Source organism: Melanostigma gelatinosum (assembly GCF_949748355.1).
Source record: "Melanostigma gelatinosum genome assembly, chromosome: 7".
NCBI classification, from domain to species: Eukaryota; Metazoa; Chordata; class Actinopteri; order Perciformes; family Zoarcidae; genus Melanostigma; species Melanostigma gelatinosum.
This window is the reverse complement of record NC_136640.1, coordinates 15,443,101-15,469,567: the sequence shown is the minus strand read 5'-3', so window position 1 is coordinate 15,469,567 and position 26,467 is coordinate 15,443,101. Positions and strand designations below refer to the sequence as shown.

Genomic DNA, 26,467 nt, shown 5'->3' with positions numbered 1-26,467 from the left:
GACAGAGCATGAGCAGACAGGGCTCACGGGTCTCCTTGTTCTTATGAAAGGCTGTTGTGGAACTGTCCTTGTGAATCACACTGGTTTCATCAAATGTGAACACATTAGCTTGTAGATCGGATTTTTATAAAATACATTCAATGGAAAAGCTACAACAACCCTCTTACAGACTTCATGGAAAATAAACTTTTTAGCAAGAGAAAACAAATACGAAAGAATAGCAAACTCTACCCTGCTGTTGTGTTGGCAGGCAGGTTTAAGCAAGCATAGATAAACAATTTCTCCTACATTGTTTCACTTGATGGTTACATTTTTTCATATCAAATTCCTCACTGATACAAATGCTCCCTGAAAATATGGCCTCTGCAAAATACTCTCATATTTCAGCCCTGATAATACTGAGCCCGGAGTCAGCCAGCCTGGAAATTGCCCACGGAGAATTCTTGTTCGCCTGGATATTATTTGTGCCACATCCTATCCCGGCCTTTGTGAAGACCCTCATCCCTGAATGGCCAATTTCCCTCTTCCAGACACTGACATTTCAGCTGTCAGACTGCCTTCGGTCACAAGGAAAGAAATCGAACCCACCCCCCTCTTCAAATACTGTCAGAGCAGAATCTCTGCCTGATACCCCGATACCCCCCTACCACCATCAACACCATGTCCGCCATACACTCCATCCCCAGCGGCAACATTATGCTGTCCTTGATGTGTTATCATTAGCTTGGGAGTGTGTGGCCCCCCACTGATGTCTTTTGATGGAGTGCAGACAGTAAAGGCATGAAGACAGCCAGCCAATTTCCCCTGCTGCGACTCTCCCACAGCAAGGGGTCGTGCTATCTTTCCCCTGCACCAGAGCCAGGCATATATTCCCCTGATGAGGACGCTTTCAGCCCTCCTTAGTACCGTAGAATACCTGAATTGCCCTCCATTTTGTCTTTCTGATTATTTTGTTTGGGGGTTGTTGACAGGCCTAATCAGTACAGTGTGGGGCGGAGGATGCTGCTCGGGGCTCTGCTGTGCTGCAGCGGGAGACCACCAGAGTGGTTTAATTTGCAGTTTGACTTAATTATTGCAGGCGACTGAGGAAAATAGCAATACCTTTCCATGATTGCCTGGTATTATTATTCAAAATTAATTAGAAAATGTTTCAAAAAAATAAATACAATAGCTTACCATAATAGAATACAATACAACCCCAGCACAGTGAATTATTAGTGTATTTTTGTTTTGTTTTTAGCCAGGCTGTAATAGGCACGGTCCTATGCATAACAATGACGGTCTCGAGGTCGACTGTTGCATTGATGGCCATGGCAATTTACACAGACAATAATTCCTAAAGGATATATGCTAATGATTTTGTGAGCCCCGTCACTTGTCCTCTTGCGCCACCTAGAGTTGTGTTTTAGTGAAATATCGGATGGACTGGCACAAAATTTTGTACAGACCATATAAATAGAATACGTATGGAGCGGACATTGAACCGTTTTCCATTTTCATTTGACTAGTACAGAAGAAAATGGCTATTGTTGTTAGTTATTACGGTGACAATCAGATCAGTGAGGCTGTAAAGTGCTCGGTGTGAAGAGAGTGGATGCAGACCCGGACAAGCTACCCGGACAACTCCCTGTAGCACCATCATGAGGTTGACATTATTGAGTTAGAAATCTTGCCAACTGATGATTTATTGACTTAAAATGTGATACACAGACTCATATTGAATTGAATTTTGATAAGTTAGTGATCCCCTGACTTTTTATTGGTGGCATCAAGTCAGAACTCTTGTCCAAGCCTTTGTTCATGACCAAATACCTGCAAAGCTAATGACATTCCTTACGCCCTCAGCTGTACTAATTAGCCAATGTTAGCGAGCTAACATACTAGGCTAACATAGTGACAGTGCTAAACATTCGCAGGTTCGCATACTTGTATTCTTCTTATCCTTGTGAGCATGTTAGCGTGCAAACTTTAGCATTTAGCTTGAAGCGCCTCTGTGCAAGGCTCCCTGTCCCTTTAAAAATAAAACATGTGCATGCTATAACTTTTTTTTTTAAATAGTACAGCTTCTCATCTTCAATGCCTTTTGTATATTTCTTATACATGTTCTATATTTTTTTTTACTCTTTTCATCTAGATGCTCCCACTACTATCCCCACACCCACCACCAACCCAGTCAACACGCAAGGTACTGTATTCCCCCACTACTGTCCCTCTCAGCAATCGTGTGTGTGTGTGTGTGTGTACCTAAGCTTGTACCTAAGGCTGAGAGAGACTGTGGATGGCCAGTTTTAATCAGATAGTGCTGCTGATAAGTGACATTGAGGACGGGCAGCACGGGGCTGTCAGAGACACCTGTCATAGCCCTTTCCAGTCACATGTTTGATCTGAGAAAACATAGAGACTCTGCTTTGTTGTTCTGCTATCTTATCAGCATCTGCAGTTATATCTCAACCGGCCCATCCATCATAATGCCCTTTACATCTCCCCTACAAATGCCAGTCACATCTTGTCTTTGCAAGGCCGAAAAACGTCAATAACTATTTTCTCAAAGACATATGAAATGAATGAAAGGCAGTTCATTTGGGGCGTTATTAGCAGAGCAACCTGTTGGCATCTTCCATAAAAAGAAAAACGCTATTATTTCTAAAGCACCACTAAGGCTATAGATGGCGGGGCAACCTTGGGAGTTGACATTTGGATGTGCCAGCATGTGACATTTCAATACAAAAAACTATCCTTAAAGAATAGATCTGTTTATCAATAGCTGCTTTAGAGATACGGCAATTTTGGCCCTTTTGTCATGGCCACTCTGCATTTCATTCAGGCTTAAAATCTGAAGTGGCAATACGCACATAATAAGTTTGAAACTCAGTGTGAGACTGCATCAAAAGCTCCACTATTCTGACGTGACAGATTTCAGATATCATTCCTTTATTCAGTTATTTAATCAAATAATTGGCTTTTCAATAATTAGTTTGTGCATTTTGTATTTATTTATTAGAAAATAGGGTCAGTAGTCACATAAATGGCACTTTGTCTGCAGTCATATTTCTGTGGTCTCCTGGGTTGTTTTTAAAATCTCTGTTCACTATGACACAGCTCTTCTTCATTGCATGTTTCAAATGACTTTCTCATTTTTGAAATTCCTACTTCAAACCTGCCTTCTTTTTTTTAAACTATATCTCTCAAATGAAGTTATTAGCAGCATGCAAAGTAATCAAGCTGCATGGATACAGCCTCATTTCAGCCCCCTGACTCTCTCTGGGTGTGGCTCAGTCAAACAGGAAGTTGCTTTGGCAGAAGTGTGCATTACTCTGCATTTTTCTCCCCTAAGCTCTTCTCCGTGGTTTCTGCTGTAACAGTCCAGTAATTTCCGAAAGACGGATTTACGGTGATTTATGCAGTACATGCTGTGAGGATGTAATTGAGCTTTCTTGCAGTTCACTACTCTTCTAAATACCCTGTCACAGGGGCGATGGTAAACTGGTTTACGGTAGATTGCTTTGCACTACCTTAAACAGCATAACAGCACAGTATAGCACAGTCTACCCTTAATAAGGACGTATACAGCATGATTTCTTATTCATTCATTATGACCAGAGTGTGAACTGGCACGGCCACCCCCACCACCAGCTGGGATTTTTGTTGTAATCAGGGGCCACTGAACTACTATTGTATCCTGATTTTAAAGGTCCAATCAGTACACTTTTGGATGCATTTAATTCATTGCCACATAAAGATTCTTAATCTTAATTTTGTGTGTTTGTCAACTGATCGTAACTAAAAACACCTCACACATTACAGTTGTAAGCAAGCATAACATAAACGATCATGCAATAGACATTGGGTCGTCTTATCTGTCTTTAATCTATGGTTGTGTTCTCGTACACTGTGGTTGTATTGTTTTAATTTTAAATTTTAGTCCTGTATCCATTCTTGTTTGGAACAAGATTGGATTTTATTAATATTGTGGTCATTTGAACCATTTATTGTGATCATTGATGCTCATGTTGAATAAGGATCAGTTGCTTTATATATATAAATGAAAATTTAGTTTGGACCTTGTTTCTATTATTGTATTAATCTTTGTTTTTTACGTTTAAATGTGTGGGTGCCGGCAAGATTATTACCTGCTATGGCAGAAGCTAATTGGGATTGTAGAAAAATAAGAAATAAACACACACTGGATTCAATTGTTTTCTAGTGTTGATGATTGTATAAAACACCTGTTTTGAATTTGGATTGTACCTTTCAAACATTGTTTTTTGTGCTGTACTTTGATAGCTCCACATAGATCTGATAATATTTCATTGTACTTTGACTGGGATGAACTTACTGAAACAATACACTAAGCTTTCAAGTTGCTGTCATTCACAAACCCACATAAGCAGCAGGTGGACACTATTTTTCCTGAAAGAAAACATGAAAGGGAGTTTTTGAATATTGTTAACCCACTACCTCCCCGCTTTGTTGTTCATAATAGATGGATTTAATTTCCAAAATGCTATGATTTTCCTTGCTGGATTTTTCTTCTCTCTGTTAAGTTGTTTTTCCCTCTTGCTGTTGCCTTGCAAACCCAAGCATCAGTTCAAGACCGTAATATGGTTTTGTGCAGTGGGGGATGTTAAAGCACAGAATCTCACAGTTGTTTGTGTCTATGCTGTTTCATGTTCAGAAGGTTTCACAACAGTTCACATTCTCAGGTCTGTGTGTGTGTGTGTGTGTACGTGCATATTTACACTAAAACAAAAAGCTTTTAGTTGACTTGACAGATGCGTGTGAACTTTTTTCTCACCGATCTAAATACTTGAATTGGGTAGTAACTAGTTACATTTTACTCTATTACATGTCCTGAAGTAAGTTTTTGTAGAAAATGGTATCATTTTAATGCAACAGACTTCCAACTCTTACTTGAGTAAATTTGTACAGAAAAATCATCACTTTTAGTCCTTTACAATTGGATACGTTCATTATCCTACCGCAGCTACGCCTCCACATGACTCTCTGTTCAAAGCAGCATGGCTGAAGCCTCAGCAGGAGAGGATGAAAGCGGTACGGTTGGTGTTTGCCACGCGTTTTTAGACACAACATGTGAACGCGGAAGTGGAACGTGGAAGAAAGAGTCATAACCACAGCAGAGAAATTAAACGCTGGTCTGAAGTTAGTACGTCAGAGAATACTTTAACACTCTCAGTTATTGTTTTGCAAAGTAACAGTACTTTTACTTGAGTACATTTTTTAGCGACAGGAGCAATCACTGCTTGATTCAGACATATTACACGAAACACGGTCGTATGCAGCCGCTTCAGAAAAATGAACCATGAATTCTAGCATGAAGCAGAATATTGTCTTGAAGATGGGCAGTCGATAGTTCCAGCATCACAGAAGAAGAAAAAAACTGTCCTCCACAAGTTCTTTGTCAGTGGCTGTATTTATTTCTGGGGAAGGGGGTTGAATTTACCCAGAATGCCCCGCTCTGAAGGAATAAAGAGTCTGTGGCGATAATGCTCCAGCTCGGCAGATGCTCAGAGATGATCCGAGGCAGGGACATGATATCCCGGCTAAGCCTTCAGTAACCCCCCTCTCCCCCAGCTTGTCGAAAGCATCCAGACGAAAGACACGGAACAAGGACTTGATTACTTGAAGACTTGATTAAAAATACCCTATGTTTCTGCAGATGTGCTGTCCAGGGTAGGTTTATATTTTAGCATGCTGCAGTAGGACCTCTGCTGAATTATCTAAAAGGAATATAAAACCGAAACATCACACAGCTTTGGGGTGTGATGAGGTAAAGGGGGTTTTCGGAGGTCAATGCCAAATGCCAAATGCCAAAAAAGAGCTTTGTTAGCAAATATTACACGACACATGAACCTGAGTTTGGCCTCTATATACTGCATTCTGAAGACTTGATAGTACTACAAACCATAATATCGTTTTTTATTGCTTGCTTGGCTAAGCCGTCAGGGATTTGTACTTTAACATGCGGTGCACAGAAAAAATACATGGTTTGTTCCCTTTTCTTTGTTTCAAAGTGAATAGATCATGTCATTTTCTACCAGAGGATATTTCAGGAATCCATATCTGGCAGGTTTTCATGCATGTTTTGTTGGCTGTTTCCTCCCTGAGCACTGCTGCTTGTGAGGTGTTGGCAGGTTTTCCATCGCTGTGTAGTCCTGGGATTCAAGCCCTAAACTCCACATACGATTTTGAATCCAACAAAAACTGTTATGAGTGGATTTAGTATTCAACATAATGAGCCATTAAACAATTACTAGCGTTGTTTTAACTCTCACATGTATCATTTCTCTTTGAAGTATTTCATTGGAAAAATTAAAGAGTCATTTAGAAATGCTAATTACTTTTTCCCCCTCACATTTGTTTACTCTGATTCCCAGTTGAAATTGTGTTTTTTCTGACCTGAGGTTATTCTTTCTTTCCTTCAAACAGTTATAAAGTAAGAAAATATTGTAATGGTCCATTTTAGTTGGCCTCCAAGGAATGGGTTAGTAAAGCCAGCCCACCCTGAAGTTAAATGAGTGTTTCACTGCAGTAATATTGTTTTTTCATGGGGCAGTAGTAAATTATTACGAGAGCTCTATAGCACTTTAGGGTTTGTAGATTGAATGTTACCTGCCAATGAACTCGCATCGTGTCCTCATTTCTGGGCTGATAAGGTGTACTTTTGTGGAACGTTACATGCCAGCAACTTTGGGATGAGAGCAAGCGATTTCTATTATTTTTGTCAACCTCTTCCTTCACCTTGAAAACACGTTGAAGGCGAAGTATGAAGTGTGCTACCGGCTTTTGTGCGGAGAAGTTTGCCAATCTTAAAAGCTACAATAAACTGCCAGAGGAGTTCAAGTTCGCTGTGACAATTTCCATTCATTTGCCATTTTATTAGTTGTAGTCGGACCTTCACTTGTATTTCAGCGCCTCCGTCAAATGTCATGGCTGTTTTTGCACATCTTTAAATCCCTCCTTCGGGTTATTACAAAGAACTCAGAGAATCTATTTCGTGAGCGAGCAGTGGCATTGGAATTCAACGGCAGACAATATTGTGCTCCGTTGATGGTCTGCTACAACAGCAATACGAAACATTATTTGGTGGAGATTGCCCATTTTTGCTCATCTCATTATGTTCATTTCCTTTTTAGAACAGCAACGAATACAAAAGCCACGGATGTTAGCAGTTCAACGGTCCTCAAGTTGATTCCGCAGCACTGCCCAATTGTCCTGCCACTGTACAGGAAAAGGTTACTGTGAGAGGATTCAGTGCAAGTGACAGCCGTGCTCTTTCAATGCAAGAGAGTCATTGTTTAAATTACCGGTATATCCATGTAATTACATCTATAAATTGTAATGTGTTTGCGTGTGTGTGTGTGTGTGTGTGTGTGTGTGTGTGTGTGTGTGTGTGTGTGTGTGTGTGTGTGTGTGTGTGTGTGTGAGACATGCCTCGTTATGTAAGCAGAAAACTATTAAGAGAAAAAAAGATGGGAAAAATGAAATTATGTTCCATGTTATCAGCCTGGTGACAAGCTTACAGCTTTGACAGATAGTCTGATAGGATGCTGTCCAGAGCGGCAATTAGTCATTCCAGTACAGAGACGGAAAGGTGCGGCTGTAAAGCATGCAGTACTGGGAGTTCAGCGGAGCAGATTTCACTGACGCGCAGACACGGGCATCAGTTGCTTGCAAATCCTCTTTATTCCCCCATAAATCCCCACTGCTGTGCACATCCTGTCAGGACGCCGGTGTGGGCATGTCAGCACTCCCCCCCCCCCCCACCATGAGCAGAGCTGTGCCGGCAGTATGGACACCAGCCACATTACAGACATAATCAAATCCTACTTATTTCAAGTGTGAGGCCACAAAGGCTGCTGTAATAACGCCGTCTGTCATTTTCAGGTTTTTTTATTTTAATCGAAGCACTGTGTTGTATTCCGGATTTGTATATAATGAACATGGACGGCCTGAGGGAATCACACTCTTGATCCTGGGTGCATTAGAGCACGGAATGACAAACTAATCTACACAAGAAGATTAGTGATAGCAATGACACTTTATCTAGAAACTCTGCTCAGAGGTCTGTTCAGGGAGCCTACAGATTGGGAGTCCAAAACTGACTTTGAACTATGTTACCCAAATGCAGTAAGGGGAGAAAATAACATGAACACCTGCTGCAAAAAAGGCAGAGCACATGGATCAACTGAATGTGTGCTCTTGTTGTTGCGATTATGTCGTAGGATGATCCCGTTATTTTGTCCACCTGTGAGAAAAATAAGATTTGGCAGCAGCATAAAAGGGAAAGCCCTGCACTTTATGATCCATTAAGTTGGGGGACACACAGGTGACAGACGGTGGCTGTAGATCAGTAAAGTGGGTCACTCAATAATCGTAAAGTCAAGGGGTTCCTCCTGTTCATGACACTAAATCAAAATTGGTCCCACTGGTCAGTGAATGAGAGGCAAACTCCATAGCGCTTTGAATACAAGCACTATAAAGAATGATGGGGTAGTTCAACATATCCTCACGATTTCCAATGAATGGCCAGCAACACGTGTCATTTTCCACTCGTTACATGCATACAGGCTTTCAATAAAAAACTTCCGTCTTCACAGGAAACAACTTCGTTAGGTTTGGGCAACAAAACTATTTGGTTCGATTTAGGAAAAGATCGAGGTTTGGGTTCAAATAACTACGGAAATGCCGTTATGTAACTACGAAAGGGGTAGTTCTCATGTGAGCTCGGTATAGAATTTGATAAATTACAAAGAAATGGACAGAATTGATGCAACAGAGGCTGAGATAGCATAACTTTTAGTCCCAGTTTGGATCAAGCTCCAAAAACACGAGATCCTACATTTCCCATAATGCATTCAACTGCGTCTTTTTATAAGACCCCGCCTGACTGGTAAATGCACCCATTGTTCAAATTATTGTTATTGAATGCTTTCTATTAAAAAATTGTAAATGTGATATGACTCGCATTACATTTTCAGACTTGAGAAAATCTTGCTTCAGAGCCTCAGAATATCTTGTACGGCTGTTTTCACTGGCGGAGTACACCTCATGACTAGAGATGTTTAAAATCAGCTTACAATACGCTTTAGACCTTTGTATTGCATTGCATTATGTAACATGTCTCATAATCACCTTACAGCAGTGGCGGCTGGTGGAAAATGTTCTAGGTAGGGCCATCCTATCAATTTCAGCAAACATCCCAGTATGAATTAATGCAAAAAAAAATGTAAGTATCAAACACGCATTATTACTTGGCAGTTAAATATTTAACATGTATTCCAACACGAAAACAATCAGTAAATAACACTTATATAACATAATATAACATGTTTATTTATTGAGATGCCCCTATGGACCTTGTTATAGGAGGTAAAGATCAGGAGAAGTAAACATGAAGTGTAATTATGAATACTGATGTTAAATGAAGCTATGATGAGTTTTCACTGTTAATTTAACATCTCTATTACATGTTGATGCCTCCATGACCAAGTTAAGCAGATGAGACTAAGGACAACTATGTAGAAGAAACGATGTTCACTTTGCATAATATGTAGCTTGACAGAGTTCTCCATGTGTGTCCTGGTGTTCTCATGTTTCCTTACCTCCTCATCCCTCACTCCCTACCCTGGTGTTCTCATGTTTCCTTACCTCCTCATCCCTCACTCCCGTAACTGTCCGTGCTGGATCCGTCCCCGTTGTTTTAAAAAGCTAAATAAATAATTAGCATGACGTCATCCAGCTAGCCAAACCTGTCTGGTGTACAGCTAGTACAGAAGCTCCGCATGTACTGCTTCCCTTTCCCGCGAGTCTGCTGTCTGATTGTGAGGTCAGGCTGATCTGATATCAGCTCTTTGGCTGCAGAATCTCCGCCAAAGTTCTCCTCTCAAACGGGTCTTGGAGGAGGAGTGCTCGCGCTGGCGCAGGCGCCTGTAGAGGCTAAATTGTATGTCACTCATTTATATCTTGAATCAGCAATTGGCTGAACTGCTTCATAGACTCGTCTCTTTTGGGCCAAAACGATCAGGCCCCCCAAGCTGCGCGTTCTCAGAGTGTCGTGCACACAGACAGAGAGCACGAGCAGAGAGCACACAGACAGAGAGCACGAGCAGAGAGCACACAGACAGAGAGCACGAGCAGAGAGCACACAGACAGAGAGCACGAGCAGGAAAAGCATATATTTTGCGCAGATATCATATTTTACACACATTACTGGGTACATTCCATAGTTCAAAAACACAAATATTGACAATTTGTATAATTTATGATTATTATAATTTTTATTTTTGTTGTGTGGCTCATGGTGGGGCCATGCCCCATGGCCCTCTATTGACCAGCCGCCACTGCCTTACAGTGTAATGCAGGCTCCAGCAACACATAAAACAAATGAAAATTAACACAACAGTAACATTTATATTAAATTCGAGATCATGTATTTGCGGCCCTCCCTTGAACTGTCAAACAGAAAACCAGTGTTCAGTAGTGTGCTTAATGCCGGCAACATGATATGCAACCAACCGCAGCGGTTGATACTGTCGGTGTTATGGGATTTTTTAGTTTGACATTTCTGTGATAGAGTCGAGGTGCTTACCCTGGGCGAATTTTTCTACCTGTTAATAAAACTCTCCCTCGGTGTGCGGAGGCGGCCGAGACCCTGCATGTTTCCTTGCGGATGTGTCAAAAGGAAGACAGCGGGGAACAAGGTGAGGGCAGGAAGGCGTGTGTGGGACTAGGAATGTGCACAGGCCATTTATTGGTGAATGTTCATTAGCATGGAGCATGGGCCGTTTCCTCTCAACGGGGAATGAGCTGTGCTATCTGACATCGCCGACACAGTAAACAAACGGCGCCCTGCGCATCTCTGCTTCACTTAGCCGGACACACAGACGAGTCCATTTTAAGTGGGCGCTCAACTGAGAAAAAAACTTTTCTCAGTAATTAGCTAATGCACTTCCAAAATGTCCTTGTGCTGAGCTGAATGCAACTTGAACTCGGTTTTTTTTGTTAGGTTGAGATGTGAATGGCACTTGTCTTAGACCCCTCAACTCGACTTATTACGCCCTCACAGTGTTGAGAAATTCTGCTCTCTTCGCTCGTCTTTTATCAAAATCATTCAAGTTCAGAGCATGGCTAGTGAGATTGATGGAAAATTGAGCTGCTCTCTCATGCAGCAAAGAACAGTGCAGCCATTCCCTCGCCTGCCACTCCTCCATCAGTCCAAATGTGCACAGATATAGACTGTTGATAAATGCCTGTGAACTATTCTGGAACTGGAAATTTAAAGGCTTCAAATTTTGCCTTGTTCTACTGTGGTGCACGGACAAATCTGGCTAAATGCTAGACAGTGATACTCTGACACCTGAGGCAGCCACGTATTTCTCTGCATGGGGACACCGGGCGCCAATTTATCTCCAGACTTGTGTCTATTTCTGATGATTGAGCTCTATAACTTCCAGAAATGGCCTCTTAAATCACAATGTATTGTACAGTGTGTGAACACTCGATGAAATTGCAGACGGTGTCTACTGTTTCATGGTGAAATAACTGTCTTTTATTTCAAACATGTTCAAGTAATAGATACTGTTTTTATCTTATTAAAAGGAATAGTTTGGCAAATATGCTTACACATCATCTTGCCTAGAGTTTGCTGTTGAATCAGTTACACTCTGGTTTTGTATGGATTACACAGATCACCTGTGTTAATTAGGGCACGTTACAGGTTCCGTTAATGGTGTTTTGTAACAGAGCCATGCTAGCTGTTTCCAGTCTTTATGCTAAGCTAACCGGCTGCTTGCTAGAGCTCCATATTTGCCGTACACGAGACTGATATTGATATTGTGATTTCTCAGCAAGAATTATTAGCAGGACTAAATAGGTTAGTAGTGCGATGTTTGGTGTCAAATTGTGAACCATTAGCCATCCATTTTTATTGGTAATCAACATACATAAGCTGGCATTTTTCTCAACAGCCTTTTCAAGTGTTTCGCCTGAGGTTAGGTCCTGCAAAGATGCTTCTGAGAGAAAACAAACCAATTTAGTTTATTTTGGCAGCCTAATGATTTAACGGCCACAGCTTCCAGTGTGGTCCACGTCTGTGTGAATGTATTGGTGACTGAGACGCTTTACTGATCGTGACATTATTTACGGTTATTGTCTTGGTTTCAGACTCCAGAGCCGGCGAGGGGGCGCCGCAGAAAATTGACCATGCTGTCATCGGAGGAGTGGTTGCCGTGGTGATGTTTGCCATCCTCTGTGCACTCATTGTTCTCGGTCGATACTTCGCCAGACACAAAGGTAAGGCATCGGCAGTGCAATCATACTTGATCATGAACACATCTGCGTTCAAGTGCTTTATTTGTTGTGGTTGCGATTGGAGTGCAATAGGATTGAGGTGCGCATGAGGTGGAGGAGGTGCGGGGCTAATTTGCCCGTACTTGTCTGTGCTTTTGCAGGAACTTACTTCACGCACGAAGCCAAAGGTGCGGACGATGCAGCCGACGCAGACACGGCCATCATCAATGCGGAGGGCGGACACAACAACTCGGACGAGAAGAAGGAGTACTATATCTAAACTGGACAGGCCAGGAGAGACGGGTGGGGACGCTGGTGGTGGTGGTGCTGTAGGAGAGCATTATGTCTAACTCTGATTGGTTACGCGAAGGCTTTGGGGGTGGGGAGGGCGAGATTTAAAGAGGAAGAAAAGAAAGTGGAAAGTTGGACTGGCATGGCCAAGTGGTAAGAAGAGGCGTTGCTGAGTCTCCTATCCGACCCCTCCTGGACTGCTGGGGCCTATTCTGTACAGTTCAATTATTTTACAGACAATTTTGTGCCTTGTTCTATTTCTTTTCTTTGTTTTGTTGTTTTTTTCCCCCCCCCTTCTCATGCTTGTTGGATTGGATTTTTCTTTTTCAATGTAATCCACCCGATCCTTTGTTGCATTTGGCTTCCGGAAATTAAACGGGCCTGGTGATTGTCTATGTGTTCTGCGGCTAGCTTTTAGCTCATGTACACAGATCTGAGTAGCCAGCTCACACACAGTTCATTTTCTTTCCTGAATGCATCTACAGAGTTTAGTAACTGGAACACATTTCTCCCTGCTGGTTCAAAATCAAACACGCATCACAGTTCAGTTTCAACATACAGTATTCCGGCGCAGATTTCACTCACCCTCCCTTCGAGGTCAGGTTCACTGTGTTGATTACTAATGTAACAGTTGTGAGTCATCATGCTCATCATAGAATGTATTTGTTCCTGAAAGTGAAGTAGGAGTGCCGTTAAGTATCGTTTCACACTGAACCGCAAAGTACAACTGGTCGCTCGTTGGTTTTAAGAGAACATCTGACAATTAGTAGATGTGAGGTCAGTTTAGTATTTGTTTAGGGTATTGTGGAGTACAGTCAGACATCTTGACCGCTGTAATGTGCCATGATATAGAATAAAAGTTTTTATAGAGAAAAATCGGAAGCACTTATTCCTTTTTTCCAACTCTGTATCAGTTTTTTCTGCTGATTAAGAGGACAGCAGTGAATCACCGATATCAGATTCCATTTACTTACATCTGTTGTTGTTTTTGTTGTCAGCTGAGAAAAAAATCGAAGCAATAGTTCGACATTATTTGACATCATCGTCTTTGTGCTAAGCAAAGCTAACTGTCTGCTGGCTGTAGATTCATGTTAAGTGTGCACACACACTGGAAGAGTGGAAATGATCTTCTCTTGGTAAGAAAGTGTATTTCCCAAAATGTCGAACTACTCCTTTAAAAACAGGGCCTCTTTCCAAGTGTGAGTTTATTGGCTTTCTTTTGTCAGAACTATTTTTCTTATCGTCCTTTGGATGGATGGACCAAAAACATGGCAGAAAACAGCTAATAAGTACAGAATCCATAAGACTATATATGGTAGATATGTGTTGATATGGGTTTTAGGGCCAAACTTTACTTTGACTTTATAATTACATAAACCTTGTAGTACCGACTGTAAAAGAGTGACTTTTCCAGCTGCATAGACCATAAACTCTCATTAAAATGTATTATTTGTTGGATATTGGTACAGCCTGCTGTGTGTGCTAAACATGGAATTCTTCACATTTTGATATCACCCACACGGTCGGCCTGGACCAAATATAGTAATTATGCGAGTGTGCGTATATCCAGTGAATATTACTTATACACAGCAAAGGCTGAATGTCCACTGTGCAGAGTGCTCCTCTTTCTTTCTTTCTTTTTTGATCATACAGTACACTAACCAATTAACTGGAAATGTTTCCAGGGCGTTGGGGTGTTATTTTTATTTTATTATTGAGATTGTACTGTGTTAAAGGGAAGAGCGATTGTTACACTTTAAGTGGCAAAGATTCCTTTCAGTGATGTTTAAAGTATCACGGTATTTCCATGTGAATACCCAGAGTAAGTGGGGGGGGGGGGGGGGGGGGGGTGGGGGGGGGGGGGGGGGGGGGGGGAATAAATACAGCTTTTCACTGCTTATTTCCTGGATTAGAAATCCTTGCTAAATATACCGTACTTTTTTGCCCTTGCCCATATTTGAGTATAAAGAAATTCAATCACTGCAAACATGAATCGGTTATATTTCCTTGCTGTCTGTAAAGACATGTTACCTTTGGGCTGTCTTTGGTAACTTGCAAGGGCTCCCTGCTTTACAAGTTACCAAAGATTGTGCGTCAAGCTTTAGACTTGGTTTGGGGAAAGATCATTTTCTTACTGTCATCCTGCAGGCTCAAACCTTCACACACAAGACGTCTACTTTTGCAAATTTATTTTTTCCACCCACCAAAACAAATCAGACAGAGACGCAGTGTATCACAGCTAGAAGAGAAGGAGCCTGTTTGGTAATAAGTGAGTGATATCATTGTATTGCCTGAATAAGACAAAAAAAGTGTAAATGTACGACGTAAAAGGATAACCACTGCCTTAAACCCACCTCTTGATACTTATCATTGAAAGGACTGAAGGACTTAATTTAGTGCCTTCTTTGATTTTGAGGCGTATGGTTAGTATCTCACAGTATCCTAATGTACACTCTTACCGTATATATATCGTGTATATAGCTGTTCTTTCTAACTTACAGGTCCAATACTCATCCAGGTTGTCTGTATTCACGCACCGTAGACTTCCATCACAATTACGACCTGGAGCATAAAAGCTGGAACGAGTTAAAAAAAAAAAATACATGTCCTTGTTAATCATGGCGGTGTGGCAGCTTCCACTGACTAGAATGTTCTATGCCAGGATGTAGTATTTATTGTCTTAATTAGTGATCAGAAATCTGTTTAAATTTGGTTGTTATTACTTTCCCTACTTTACTTCATTTATTTATTTGGATATCTTCCAGGGCAAGGCTTGCTAGTAATATCAGAGAGGAACACACTACTAATAGCTCCAATAAGCTGTAATAAAAGTACATTTTAGAGTCATGGAAACAGTTATGTGCATGACCTTTTACTTTGAGGTTTGATATTTATCTTAAATGGTTATAAAGTGACTGCTGCTTTTAATCGCGGAACGCAAAAAAAAAAATTGTATCGTTCTAATTCAATATTTTGATTTGTTTTAAATACTTGATATCTAGTACGTTTATTTTCACTCTCTCAGGTTCACGAGTGTTAATAGTTGTGTTTTTTTTGCATCTCAGGTAGAATGCAAATTAAAGGCCCCAAGTATATACTGTAGTACCACAGCTATTCAAATAGTGAAGAAATCACAAGATGTACATGTTTCTTTTCTCATTTGTACATGTTTTTGCATTCTTAATATGGTGCACTGTTACAGTAAACGTTAAATATTATTTTGCATCGACCTCGTTCACAAAGAAAGAAAACTAGATTTGGTAAGCAGAAAAAATGATGTACAGTCAGTGTCAACAAAGTCACATGAAACTTCTTCTTCTTCCTCCACCTTAACACTTTGCTCATACAGTATCGGTTATTTAGTAATTATAGGATGTGACCACAGACAGTCAATCAAGCATCTGTTTGCATTCAGTTGATTCATCCATGCATTTTCATGAATGAAAAGATGGTGTATTTACTGTGACGTGAAGTTTTATGAATGATCTGTAACATGTGTTGGATATTTGGATGGAACTCATGTTTAAAGCCTGGGGAGGGAGGGAGAGGGGTGGGCTGGGCGTTGGTTATTTCATTACCCCCAAAATGGTTGTTTTGCTGTTGAACCTTAAATTTCTCTCTGTACCCAGGTGACTTTTTTTTTTTTTGTGTAGTGAAGAGGATGTTTCTCATATGGCCATGCATATTTTGTATTGGTTTACACCAACATTTTTACAAAAGAAAAAAAAAATAAGAAGAGTTCTTGTCTTAATAAAAAAGGTATCAATGTTTAAAGTGTTGTGCTGTTGTGACTTGATAAAAAAAAACATGCTTTCACTTTGTAGTCCCGTCCTGCTCGGAGACACAGGCGGCAGAATTTATTAACTTGCATTTGTTGTCAAAATTCCCTCGGCCTGTTTTAAACGTGCTGAATACATTAGCTGGATTGAACCCGTTCACTTTATCTCGAGCCGCTGATACTTGTCAAACTCGCAAAGAAGAAAGATCTTGGGGAAAAAGAAAAAAATGTAAATTTGATGTGCAGCAGCAGCAATCTGAGTGACTGACACATGCACCGAGGTATAGAGGCGAGAAACGACTGACACGACAGGCTCGGGGGTCCCTGTTAAGGTTTCCAGCTGAACACGTGGATGTCGGTGATTTGACAAATTGATAGGTATTTCGAGGAACAAGACCGAGACCATAACCAAAAGCAATTCTGTCATCATAATTCTGTCAGTGCCACCATTTCCCATTAATTTAAGTGATCCATCCCAGGTAAAGGTCAATAACATTATACAAACTTTAATGGGAATAGTTTAACCTTAGAAACCAGCCACTTTTCTCCCTTACTCATACAATAAGTGAAATACAATGCTTCCCTCGAGGAACATTAATACCCGCCTATTGAAATTTTGAAAGATGACATATGTGATTTTCTCTATTTATTTTTTCCAATTTATAATTAAAAGCAGGTACAAGGAATTTGCTGATTGTCTGTACCAGCTGTCAGTGCATCATGAATGCATGAATGTAGAGGGGTGATGTTTCAGTTAGATAACATTAATCCCATTTAAATGTTCAATTTTAATTTGGAATGACATGTTTAAGTGTAATTAGCACAATGGGGAAATTGAGAGTGAACGAATGTCTGAGCATGGCTTGTTTAGTTGGCTAATTGATTGATTGAGATTGATGGCATGTTGCACTTGGCTTGGCTGAGGTATAATTAAATGATGTGGGAATAAATAGTGAGTGAACAAAGGCAAACGAAACAAGTGTCTGCACACTTATCTCCCTCTATGTTCACTCCTGTTCAGAACAAGTACGAAAAGACTTGCACAAATCTTATTTACTTATTTATTGGCTGATTCGGTTATTAACAGGGGGACAAATCCCTCCAGTATGTTGCTTTTTAAACTACATTTTTAGTCCTTATATAGAACAGCTCGCAGGCTTTTTGTACATAAGATTTTGACCATTTCATAAAAGATAAAAGAGCCTCTAGACAAAATTAAAATTGCCTCACTACAGCTTTCAGGGGAATTGTTTATACAACATAACAATCTGAATACCAGCAGACCCCATATTGGATAAGGCAGCACACACCACTGACGTCCAGTTTCTCTTTAGCAAATGGCAATTTGGCCCGGCATGTCCCTGCATCGCCACCGCGGCGCTTTGTGCTCTACAGACACACAGTCGCACTGAGCTGATGTGAAATTGTGACGAGGAAGCCTTTAGATCTTTCAAACTGTGCGGGTTTCTTCTTGCAGCAAACAAAAAATCTTCCAAACGGGGGCAGTGTATTGATAACTCATGTCTATGCCATGGCTAAAGCATGGTTTCCACCCTTCACATGGGACCCCAGCGAAGAGTGTGTCTGATGGTGTGACGTGACTTTCGTGACCCTCACGGATGCGTCAAGCATAATTCCAGTTGAGTCTTGCATGTTGTCTGCAGCGGGCTATTGCAGGCCACGGCTCATTGACTGCAGTCGACTGGATATAGTAACGTTGCATCCAAACTTCCCTGGAGGAGGAAGGGTCATTAGGTCATTGTGAAACCATTCTTATTTTGCAAGTACTGGTATAAAAGATCCAGAAAATAATCGGAAACATTACCGAGAGAGCTGGCTAACATTAGCCCTCCTGAATATGATTAAATGTTTAATGGTAGGTTAGCTATTGATAACAAAGAATAGCCACAGTAAACCACAATCTATACTGATGAAACAGTCAAGGAATTGCAACTCTTCGACAGTACCGAAGAGAAACTAAATTGCATCTGTGCGCTTAGTAATACAGGCTAAAACTTGTGCTAACATGACGTGACTGCCAGATCTTTTACAAAAGTAAAAGTAGCACAATGTATAAATAGCTAGCGGCTAGCAGCTAACCATGCTAGGACAAACTGTGCTAACAACAGCAACAGTGCTGACAGACTTAATAGTGTTAACTTGTGGAGAACCAGAGGATGTGTGATTACACTCGCGTGCACTAACATGCGCACACGGCCGGACCAGCTACGTAAACAAAAAACAGCAAACTCAGATTACAACACACAGAGCGAGACGCCATTACTCCATGATATCTTTACATTGCAAATGTTCAATGCTATATCAATGATCTGAATTTCTAGTTAGCACTTTTAAGTAAAAGTACACACGTATTAGTTTAAGAATATACTTAGGGTATAAGAGTAGGAGTAAAAGTACACATATGGCTCCTTTCAGTATAATACATTTATATTACTGGATTATAATAAGTGTTGCATTAATCTGTAAGCGTCACATATTGCAGCAGATGGAGCTAATTGCAGCTACTACTTTATAAATGGAGGGTAGATTCATCTATAATAACACGTCATCATTTATTAGTTGATTTATATTTTGTATCATCAATCTGAATCAACAAAGTAACTATAGATGTATTGCAGTAAAAAGTACAACATTTTCCTCTGAAACGTAGTGGTACTTAGGACAGCATATTGTGAAAACTGAGCCAAAGCCATTGTAAATACTGTAAGACAAGGTAACATGCAGGAACAAACATAAAGAATCATAATCATAAACCAACTATTAATGTTTCGGGGGGGATATGCCAAGTCATTTTCGGTGAAACAGATGAGCTAGTTGTTTTAAACAATGATGAAGGACAAACACCTGAAGCCTGCGATAACCACGACACAATTATCTCCGACTGCTACAGTATGACCCAGAGAAATCTGCATTAATTAAAGCACACAAGCAGCCTGTTAATCCTGTATGAAAGTGTCAGGCAGAAGAGCCGCATGTGTTTGTGAGGTGATTAACTCCAAACCTGAAAGATGCTGTGAACAGCACTATAGGCTCTAATGTCAGCGATGCTGCTGCTTGATGTTTAATACGCTGATACTTAATCAGAGAGTGATGTTTACCAGAGGGAGCGAATGTGTTGGATGTTGATCTGACAGTTTTATGTGTGTTTAATTAGAAAAAGCTATAAATAAAAATTTAAAAGGTCCTCTCTGCCACCCCCAGCCCCACCCCCCTACCCCCCCATCCCAAAAAAAGTGTTTTAGACAGGAAATCCGTAATTATCTGCTGAGCCTAAGCTTAAAGCAGCATTCTCTGAAGTTCCCTCGACCAAATCTCAAGGTGACTCCTTTTCTGCAGAAGCAAAGACAAGTTTTCTTTTTGCCAAATTTACATCGATGTTCCGCTTCATAGCCACCGCCCGGATACAATAAGCAAGGCAAACATTTCCCAATCTTCTCCTCTCATCTTTTATTCTGCTATGACTGCATTTAATCTTTCTATCATAATTAGCATTGTTGATGCATAATTAATTCTCATTTAAAGTCAATTTTTAATTTGAAACACTTAGATGGCTGTTCTTGATTATCTTTTTGAGAAAGCTGTAAAAAAATGCTATTGTTGCGTTACGAGTTTATTTAGTCACCGAGCTTCTTTCTGGTGCACTGCAATGCCTCTATGGATGTTTTTCCACTTATAGTTTGTGTGTGTTTCTGTTGTCAGAATATGAAAGTGTTCTATTTTTGTGGGACAGGCTGTTACAGTCTTTAAAACAAAATGCTGTACACAGCCTTGAAGTCAGTCACAGGGAGCCTCGGTGAGCCAGTTGCTGCAGGAACATTGCCACCTCAATTTATCACACTGAGTCTATTTTCACTTGTTAAATTAATTAATTAGGTAATTAAAAGTACATGTTTTAATTAAATTTGTATTGAATTCAAACACAGGGCCCCCTCCTGGAAAGAAAGGCATCATGGGGTGAAGTTCATCAGCTTGAATGAACTCTAACTTAAAATTCAATTCCATTTGGGAAGATGTGGATAAGTTAAAACATTATCTGTTTCATGCTCTGAGCATTTCAGTCGCTCTCTTTTGAAATAAGAGTTGAAGATAGTGACACTGCACTGCCTTACAAAGACAGGCAGCAGTAACTGCAGAAACAGTACGTTGATTAAAACAAAAAGGTGTGAAGGCTCTTTGCCAAGTTGTTTAACTTACAAAACTTTAGACGTATAACAATCATTCATAACTCTCACAGGCCTTAAATAACTCCTAAAAAAATAGGGCTCGACCAATTATCAACCTGGCCGATTATCGGCTGTGATATTCAACAATTATATAATTATCAGAATCGGAATTTTACATCTGATTGCCAAATTAATTCATTTAAAAATATGCTTTTTTGCCAATCAACAGCAAAGGCTACTGTGACACAGACGGGCGAAGACAAATGCAGGCCGGGTGCTAATTCGGGGAGCGAGCAGCTCCCTTTAAAAGGTGAAAGATGTGTCAAACTATCATTTTTAATGAAATATTGACTCGCCAACACATTATATTCTACAGACTCTTATGAAAACATATTTGTTAGGTACAGATACCCGCAAACGTGAAATCATCATTTTAATATTTTGTCAATGAAAATGAGAATAATGATGCAAAAATGATCATTTCCCTCTAATATAACAAACCATATCACAATTGCAATATCAATTAGATAAATTAGATAGATTTCTAAAATCATTTGGCTCTGCTGCAGATGCACATTCAACCTGCGATTGACCAGTTCATACGAGTCAGCCGTAGCTTTCTTCGGTCACCGTAGAGAGTCTTCAGCCTGCAGCGTAGTTCATACTAATACTAGGCTAACTGATCAACGAGAGGATTGTAAAGTGAGATTGGGCTTTGTGATCTTTAAAGGTTTTTGTATCATGTCAAAACTCGACATGTATGGGTTCTCTTGAATATAATGGAACTAGAGGGCACTCAGCTTGTGGCACTCAAAACACCGAAATAATACTTTCGAAAAAACTCAACAATATCTCTTCCAAGTAATCATGACACCGGTTACTCAAGATAATCTACAGTTGTGAACAGTTTCCCGTATAGTATATTGACTGATACAGGCGAGTTTTCAATCATCGTTGCCGCTGTGGGTGTTTTGCTTACCAGCAACAGTATGTGTAGTAACAGCCTGGATACAGGAAGAGAAAAGTGAGAAAAAAAGTTTGAGGTGGGCTCCTTAGCCATGCTGTACTTCTTTCAGTAAAACCTCATAGCTGGGGTCTGCAATGTTGGAGGTTCCAGGAGCTGTAAGCTAGATTTTGAAAGTACTCTTTTCCAATGAAAGCAGCACTAGCTCCAAAAGTCAATAAATCTAGCAAGGACGTCGCCAAGTCTGCAACACTGACAGCCATAACCTTCAGGCCTCCGCCCAAAGCCACTCCCCCAAAATCATCATTCTGAACATAAACATAACTATGAACGTGGCCATTGTTAGTCCTCAAAGCTGTCAAGCTAGCAGCTTGTGGGAGACAGGCAGGTAGCCTGTGTCGTTTTATTCAGGCAGGTGAAATGGCTTATTATTACAGGCCTGCGACAGCCAGATATGTTTCCTTTTTTTTGTTGATTGAGATGTAAAGAGAATTTTAACAAATATAATAACAACCCACCCTAACTTGAATTATATTTGTTATGCTAATTATCCTCCTTATAAAACATAAAAACACTGCTGGTTTAACGAATACATATAGATGTGTGTGTTTTAAATGTGCATTAACGAGGCTACTGTAGATGAAACCATCTTAATTCCACTAGAGGTGGAGGCTACTCTGTTAAGATAGTTTTTGTCAAGCTATTTCCTCCTTAATTTAAGATTAAGCCACAAGCAACTCAATTACCATGTTGTTGGAGCATCAAATTCGATTTTTCAATTCCAGGAAACAGTAAAAAAAACGACATTTCTATGGTGCAATGATTAATGGTTAGTTAAAATATCAATGAGTCTAGTTCCTGATGGGCTCTGTAGGGCAGCACGGCTTAAGGATAGAGGTTTACAGACAAATACAGAGAACTGTTTGGTGTTTATTTCATTTGTTCAGCTGTGCAAAGGACTCGTTTCTTTGCTTGGTATAACAATGCTGAGCAGAGCTGTTTATCCAGTTTGCCTGTGTGGTCATCTACACTTCTGCACCGAGTTTGCGTTCACAGTTGAGATTGTACACAAGCAGAGTGACGAGGAAAGCCATCATCTGACGCATAATTCTTGTGCCATCACTGGGTATTCATTTTAGGACACGAAAGCCTGAGCCTGTGATTTAGTGAGTACCCAGTTTTAGGCACTCTTACCAAGTCATTGTGATGTGAACAAAAGAAAACTGAGCCATTGAAACGAGAAAAATATGTGTACAGAAAAGAACAAAAGAGACGAGTTAATGGGAACAAGATGGAACACACTTCTACAACGGTTAATTAGTATTTTGAGGAATTGTAGTAGCACCAAGAATATTGGGTTATTTTAAGAATTTTATTTTAGACCTTAAGTAATTATAGCAAATGTGAGGGTGAACGTCTTCCAATTATGTCGACAATTACCTTTAAACACATCATTAGGCCCTTATTGAAGACGGGTTGTCACTTCCTGCTCCATATGGTTGAGGTTTGTTTTGCTCTATATGAAAGAAAACATGCAGTTTCTTGTGGAAATTTACTGCATTTCTATGTGAAGTTGATCCATGTCGGTATTAATTGCCTCTAATTATTTCAATGGCGAAAAAGATTGTCAATAGAAGCCTGGTGAACTTATATTAGCGTTCATTCATAAGATGTAGATGAGCTCGCCACAAACTTTAATCTTATCCGAATTATGAAGAAAGCGAGAATCATAAACAACAGAGAGAGGGGGGGGGGGGGGGGTTTGCTTTTAACCATATTACCAGTTACATGTGTATGCAAAGTAGTTGTAGTTGCTGTGACCCACATCCTAAGGGCATATTTGATTTCGTCCAATCTAAAAAAAGAGAGATTATACCCGGGCATGCTTTGTTTCTTAACGTAGAAATTAAATCCTTAAAGAAATGAAATGCTTGTGCAATTACAGAAGGTAAAGCATGAAGCAAGTGAAGCTCACTGCTCTGGTTGGTCAAATGACTGCATTGTAATTACATTTCTGCTCAGTTGTAAGTCGCCTTTATAACATATAATTTTCATACCCTGATTATCTTAACCGTCTATGGCTTTTAGAGTCACTGACAAACCATGAATTAGTGCGGCGCTCACCTGCAGCAGTGGCAACAACATCAGCACCAGTGAAGCCTTTGGGTCTGCACATCAACAGAGCATGAGCTTGTTTACTCTGGCCTCTCTTCCAATGGTGACAATAAATGCTCAGTGATCCAGATGGGGAGTTTTTTTTTTTTTTTTATATTTCTGATGGATAAAAACCCACTCTCTGGAACAGTTTGAATTCTGTGGCTTTTGTTCTCATTTGCTCATTAGCTATGCCTTATGGTTTTAACCGTTTGCAAAATTCTAAATCACCGAACTGTATTCAGCACTATAGAGCCGTGCCCCAAAAATAACAGATGTATCATTTACAAGTAAATACCCCCAAATGCATTCACATGGCAACAGCTTATTCAACTGGTGGTTACCTTTTGGACCAACTGTAATGCCTTGGATAATTACATTCTGTTTCTCCGGCTATTATTCATCATTTAAAGGTCAAGAGCGTTATTTGGAACATAAAAAAGGAGCCTTGCATTGTCTGGGCCAGCACTCAGTCTTCTGGTTGCTTAGTCACTTTGATATGTATGTGAATGTCAAATTATAAAACTGAGCCCTAACAGGCAGCCATTACTGCGAGTGAGGAGCCTTTGTGTAAACCTGAGGTCTAATCACTTATTCAATCACAAAGCATTGCGTCCCGGTTCTCCTCCACCCCTCCCACCGCTGCTCCCTCTAAAAAGCATGCTGATTTTCTATTTCAAACACCATGGATACAGTTGAATAAAATATATATTTCTGTCCATAGCCAGGGCCTAATTGGTTGCCTGAAGTACTAACAAGGTTCTCTTGGTGGCTGTAATTAAATTAGAATCCATTGTCATGTTAACTAGGTAATTAAGTGAGCCATAGATGATCTCTGAGAACTTTCTCTTTCTGTCATTCTGGCAACAAATATATCAAGCATTGGATACAAAAACTGAAATGCACAGGGCATTGGCACACAGACTGCTGCAGATTCTACATAATCAGTGAGATGTTGGAAAGATAACGTGCCTAAAAGTAGAAACTGCCTTCTACTTGTTCAGCTCTTGTGAAACTCATCTCCCAACAGTCAACAGAGGATAATGTGGCACCGAGCCAGAATGCGCAGTGTGGATCAGACTTTTCCTCCGTCACACCAACAAGGGAAAGCACCAAAAACAATGGATGCTTTAGCTTGTAATGAGATGATGTGCTCACTAAAACATATATTTTAAAGGCACAATTTAAGGCCATTACAGTGCTATAGTTGCAGTATTTTAAAAGACGATGTATTCATATTCACAAGAGAAAGAAATCCACAATAAGCCCCAGCAGGATTCATATCTTTGTTTTAGAAGTATGGGCTTTTACTCCACCATATGCTCCGCACTTCAGTCAAGAGCCATCAAAGAAACAATGAGGAAGTGTACATTCATAACGTTCCAATAATGTTTCGTAATGGAACATTAGACTGTAATGAACAACCAAAAACGCTTCTTTATTGGCGCACTAAAGTGCGGTGAACCAGGGAAACACAGCTCCTGCCATGTGCTGTATTACTGCTACATCTGCAGACTGCACTCACAGAAAGAACCATTAAGGATTTGAAATTGTTCTTCCAGAATATAGAAAGTCCATAATGCACAATTGTGTGCAATTCTAAAGAGCAATCTCCTCAGGTGTGTGTGTGTGTATAGGGGCAACTATTATCCCGCAGATCACCTGCCCCCGGAGAGGTGGCAGTCCTTTCACCTTGCACCTGCTGGTGTTTGGCAGCACACGCCTCACACATTCCATCTCCGCATCTGGACGACACCAGATGTTCTTGAATAATTTCTCACACAGGTGAAAGTTCTCCCCCTTTGCAGCTGAACCTCAACTTGCTCACCATTTCTTCCGATTCAGACAAGCCAAGACGCACGCACGCAATTTCTGCTCAGACAAATTCTTACTTTAAAACCTTTGCTGGTGGCGAGGGGAGGTGAAAAGCTTGAGGGAGGCACACCGGAGAGCCGTTTTCCCACTCATTTCATTTGCCCCCCCCCCCCCGCTGAAAAACAAGACTGTAACCGGATCCTGAAAGGTAGCATGTCTCAAACGCATCACAATGCAGATGGCGGTCCAGCAGGGAAACAATTCTCTCTCTGAAACGTTGAATAATACATGAATATCTCGCTGTGATCTCGTGAATTCAAGAGCCTATAGAAAATGATTGCTCTCAACGTAAAGCATTTTGCTAGAGGCTGTTCTCTTTTCCTCAGGTCCGGTCTCCCATAAATAATTTGCCTTCAACCTTCACATGCATAAAAATTGCAACTTGTTGGTTATGAGAGCGAGAGAGAACAGTGAGGATGCACTTTGAATGCCAATGCGCCGATGAATAAACAATGGCTCCGTGCTCCAGGAGCAACGCAGAGCTGCCAGGAGACATTGCTTTGAGTCCACGAGCTCTCTTAATGGTTTCTCACCACAGACCAAGCCTTTCAGTCAGCTGTGAATGGGAGGCTGTTTTGATCTGGGGTGGGGATGGGGCACTTTAATAATTTCTATCAAAGCAACAATTCCCAAGGCACTTTGGACAACCTTGGATGATTCCTTCTGATTATCCTCCAGCCGCTCTAAACTGTGATTACATGGGCGTTCTCAAGCGTCAGGCTTATGGTATAAGAGTAGTTCAGAGCACGTCATCCCAGCCGAGGTCACTGTAGTCCACCGGAGGCATCCTCTCGCGCTCAATACATGTTTACACATCAAATCCTGGTGGTTCTCATTAAAACCTCTGAACCACTGAAAATTCAAAAGCAGTACAAACAATAAAATAGTCGGCATCCTCTGCAATGTTTTTGA

General features: G+C 40.6%; 1 protein-coding gene across 1 annotated transcript in view; it reads left to right on the top strand.

Annotated features, from left to right (window-relative positions):
- Positions 1 to 14,149, top strand: part of cadm1b (cell adhesion molecule 1b) — a gene marked incomplete at its 5' end in the record, with an annotated part of 119,427 nt that extends 105,278 nt beyond the window's left edge. The window contains 3 exons of the mRNA XM_079272705.1: positions 2,135 to 2,185; positions 12,184 to 12,312; positions 12,471 to 14,149. Of these exons, the coding sequence (XP_079128831.1) occupies positions 2,135 to 2,185; positions 12,184 to 12,312; positions 12,471 to 12,589 (299 nt within the window). The 3' untranslated portion in view covers positions 12,590 to 14,149. The remainder of the gene's footprint in view (positions 1 to 2,134; positions 2,186 to 12,183; positions 12,313 to 12,470) is intronic.
- Positions 14,150 to 26,467: the final 12,318 nt, after the last annotated feature.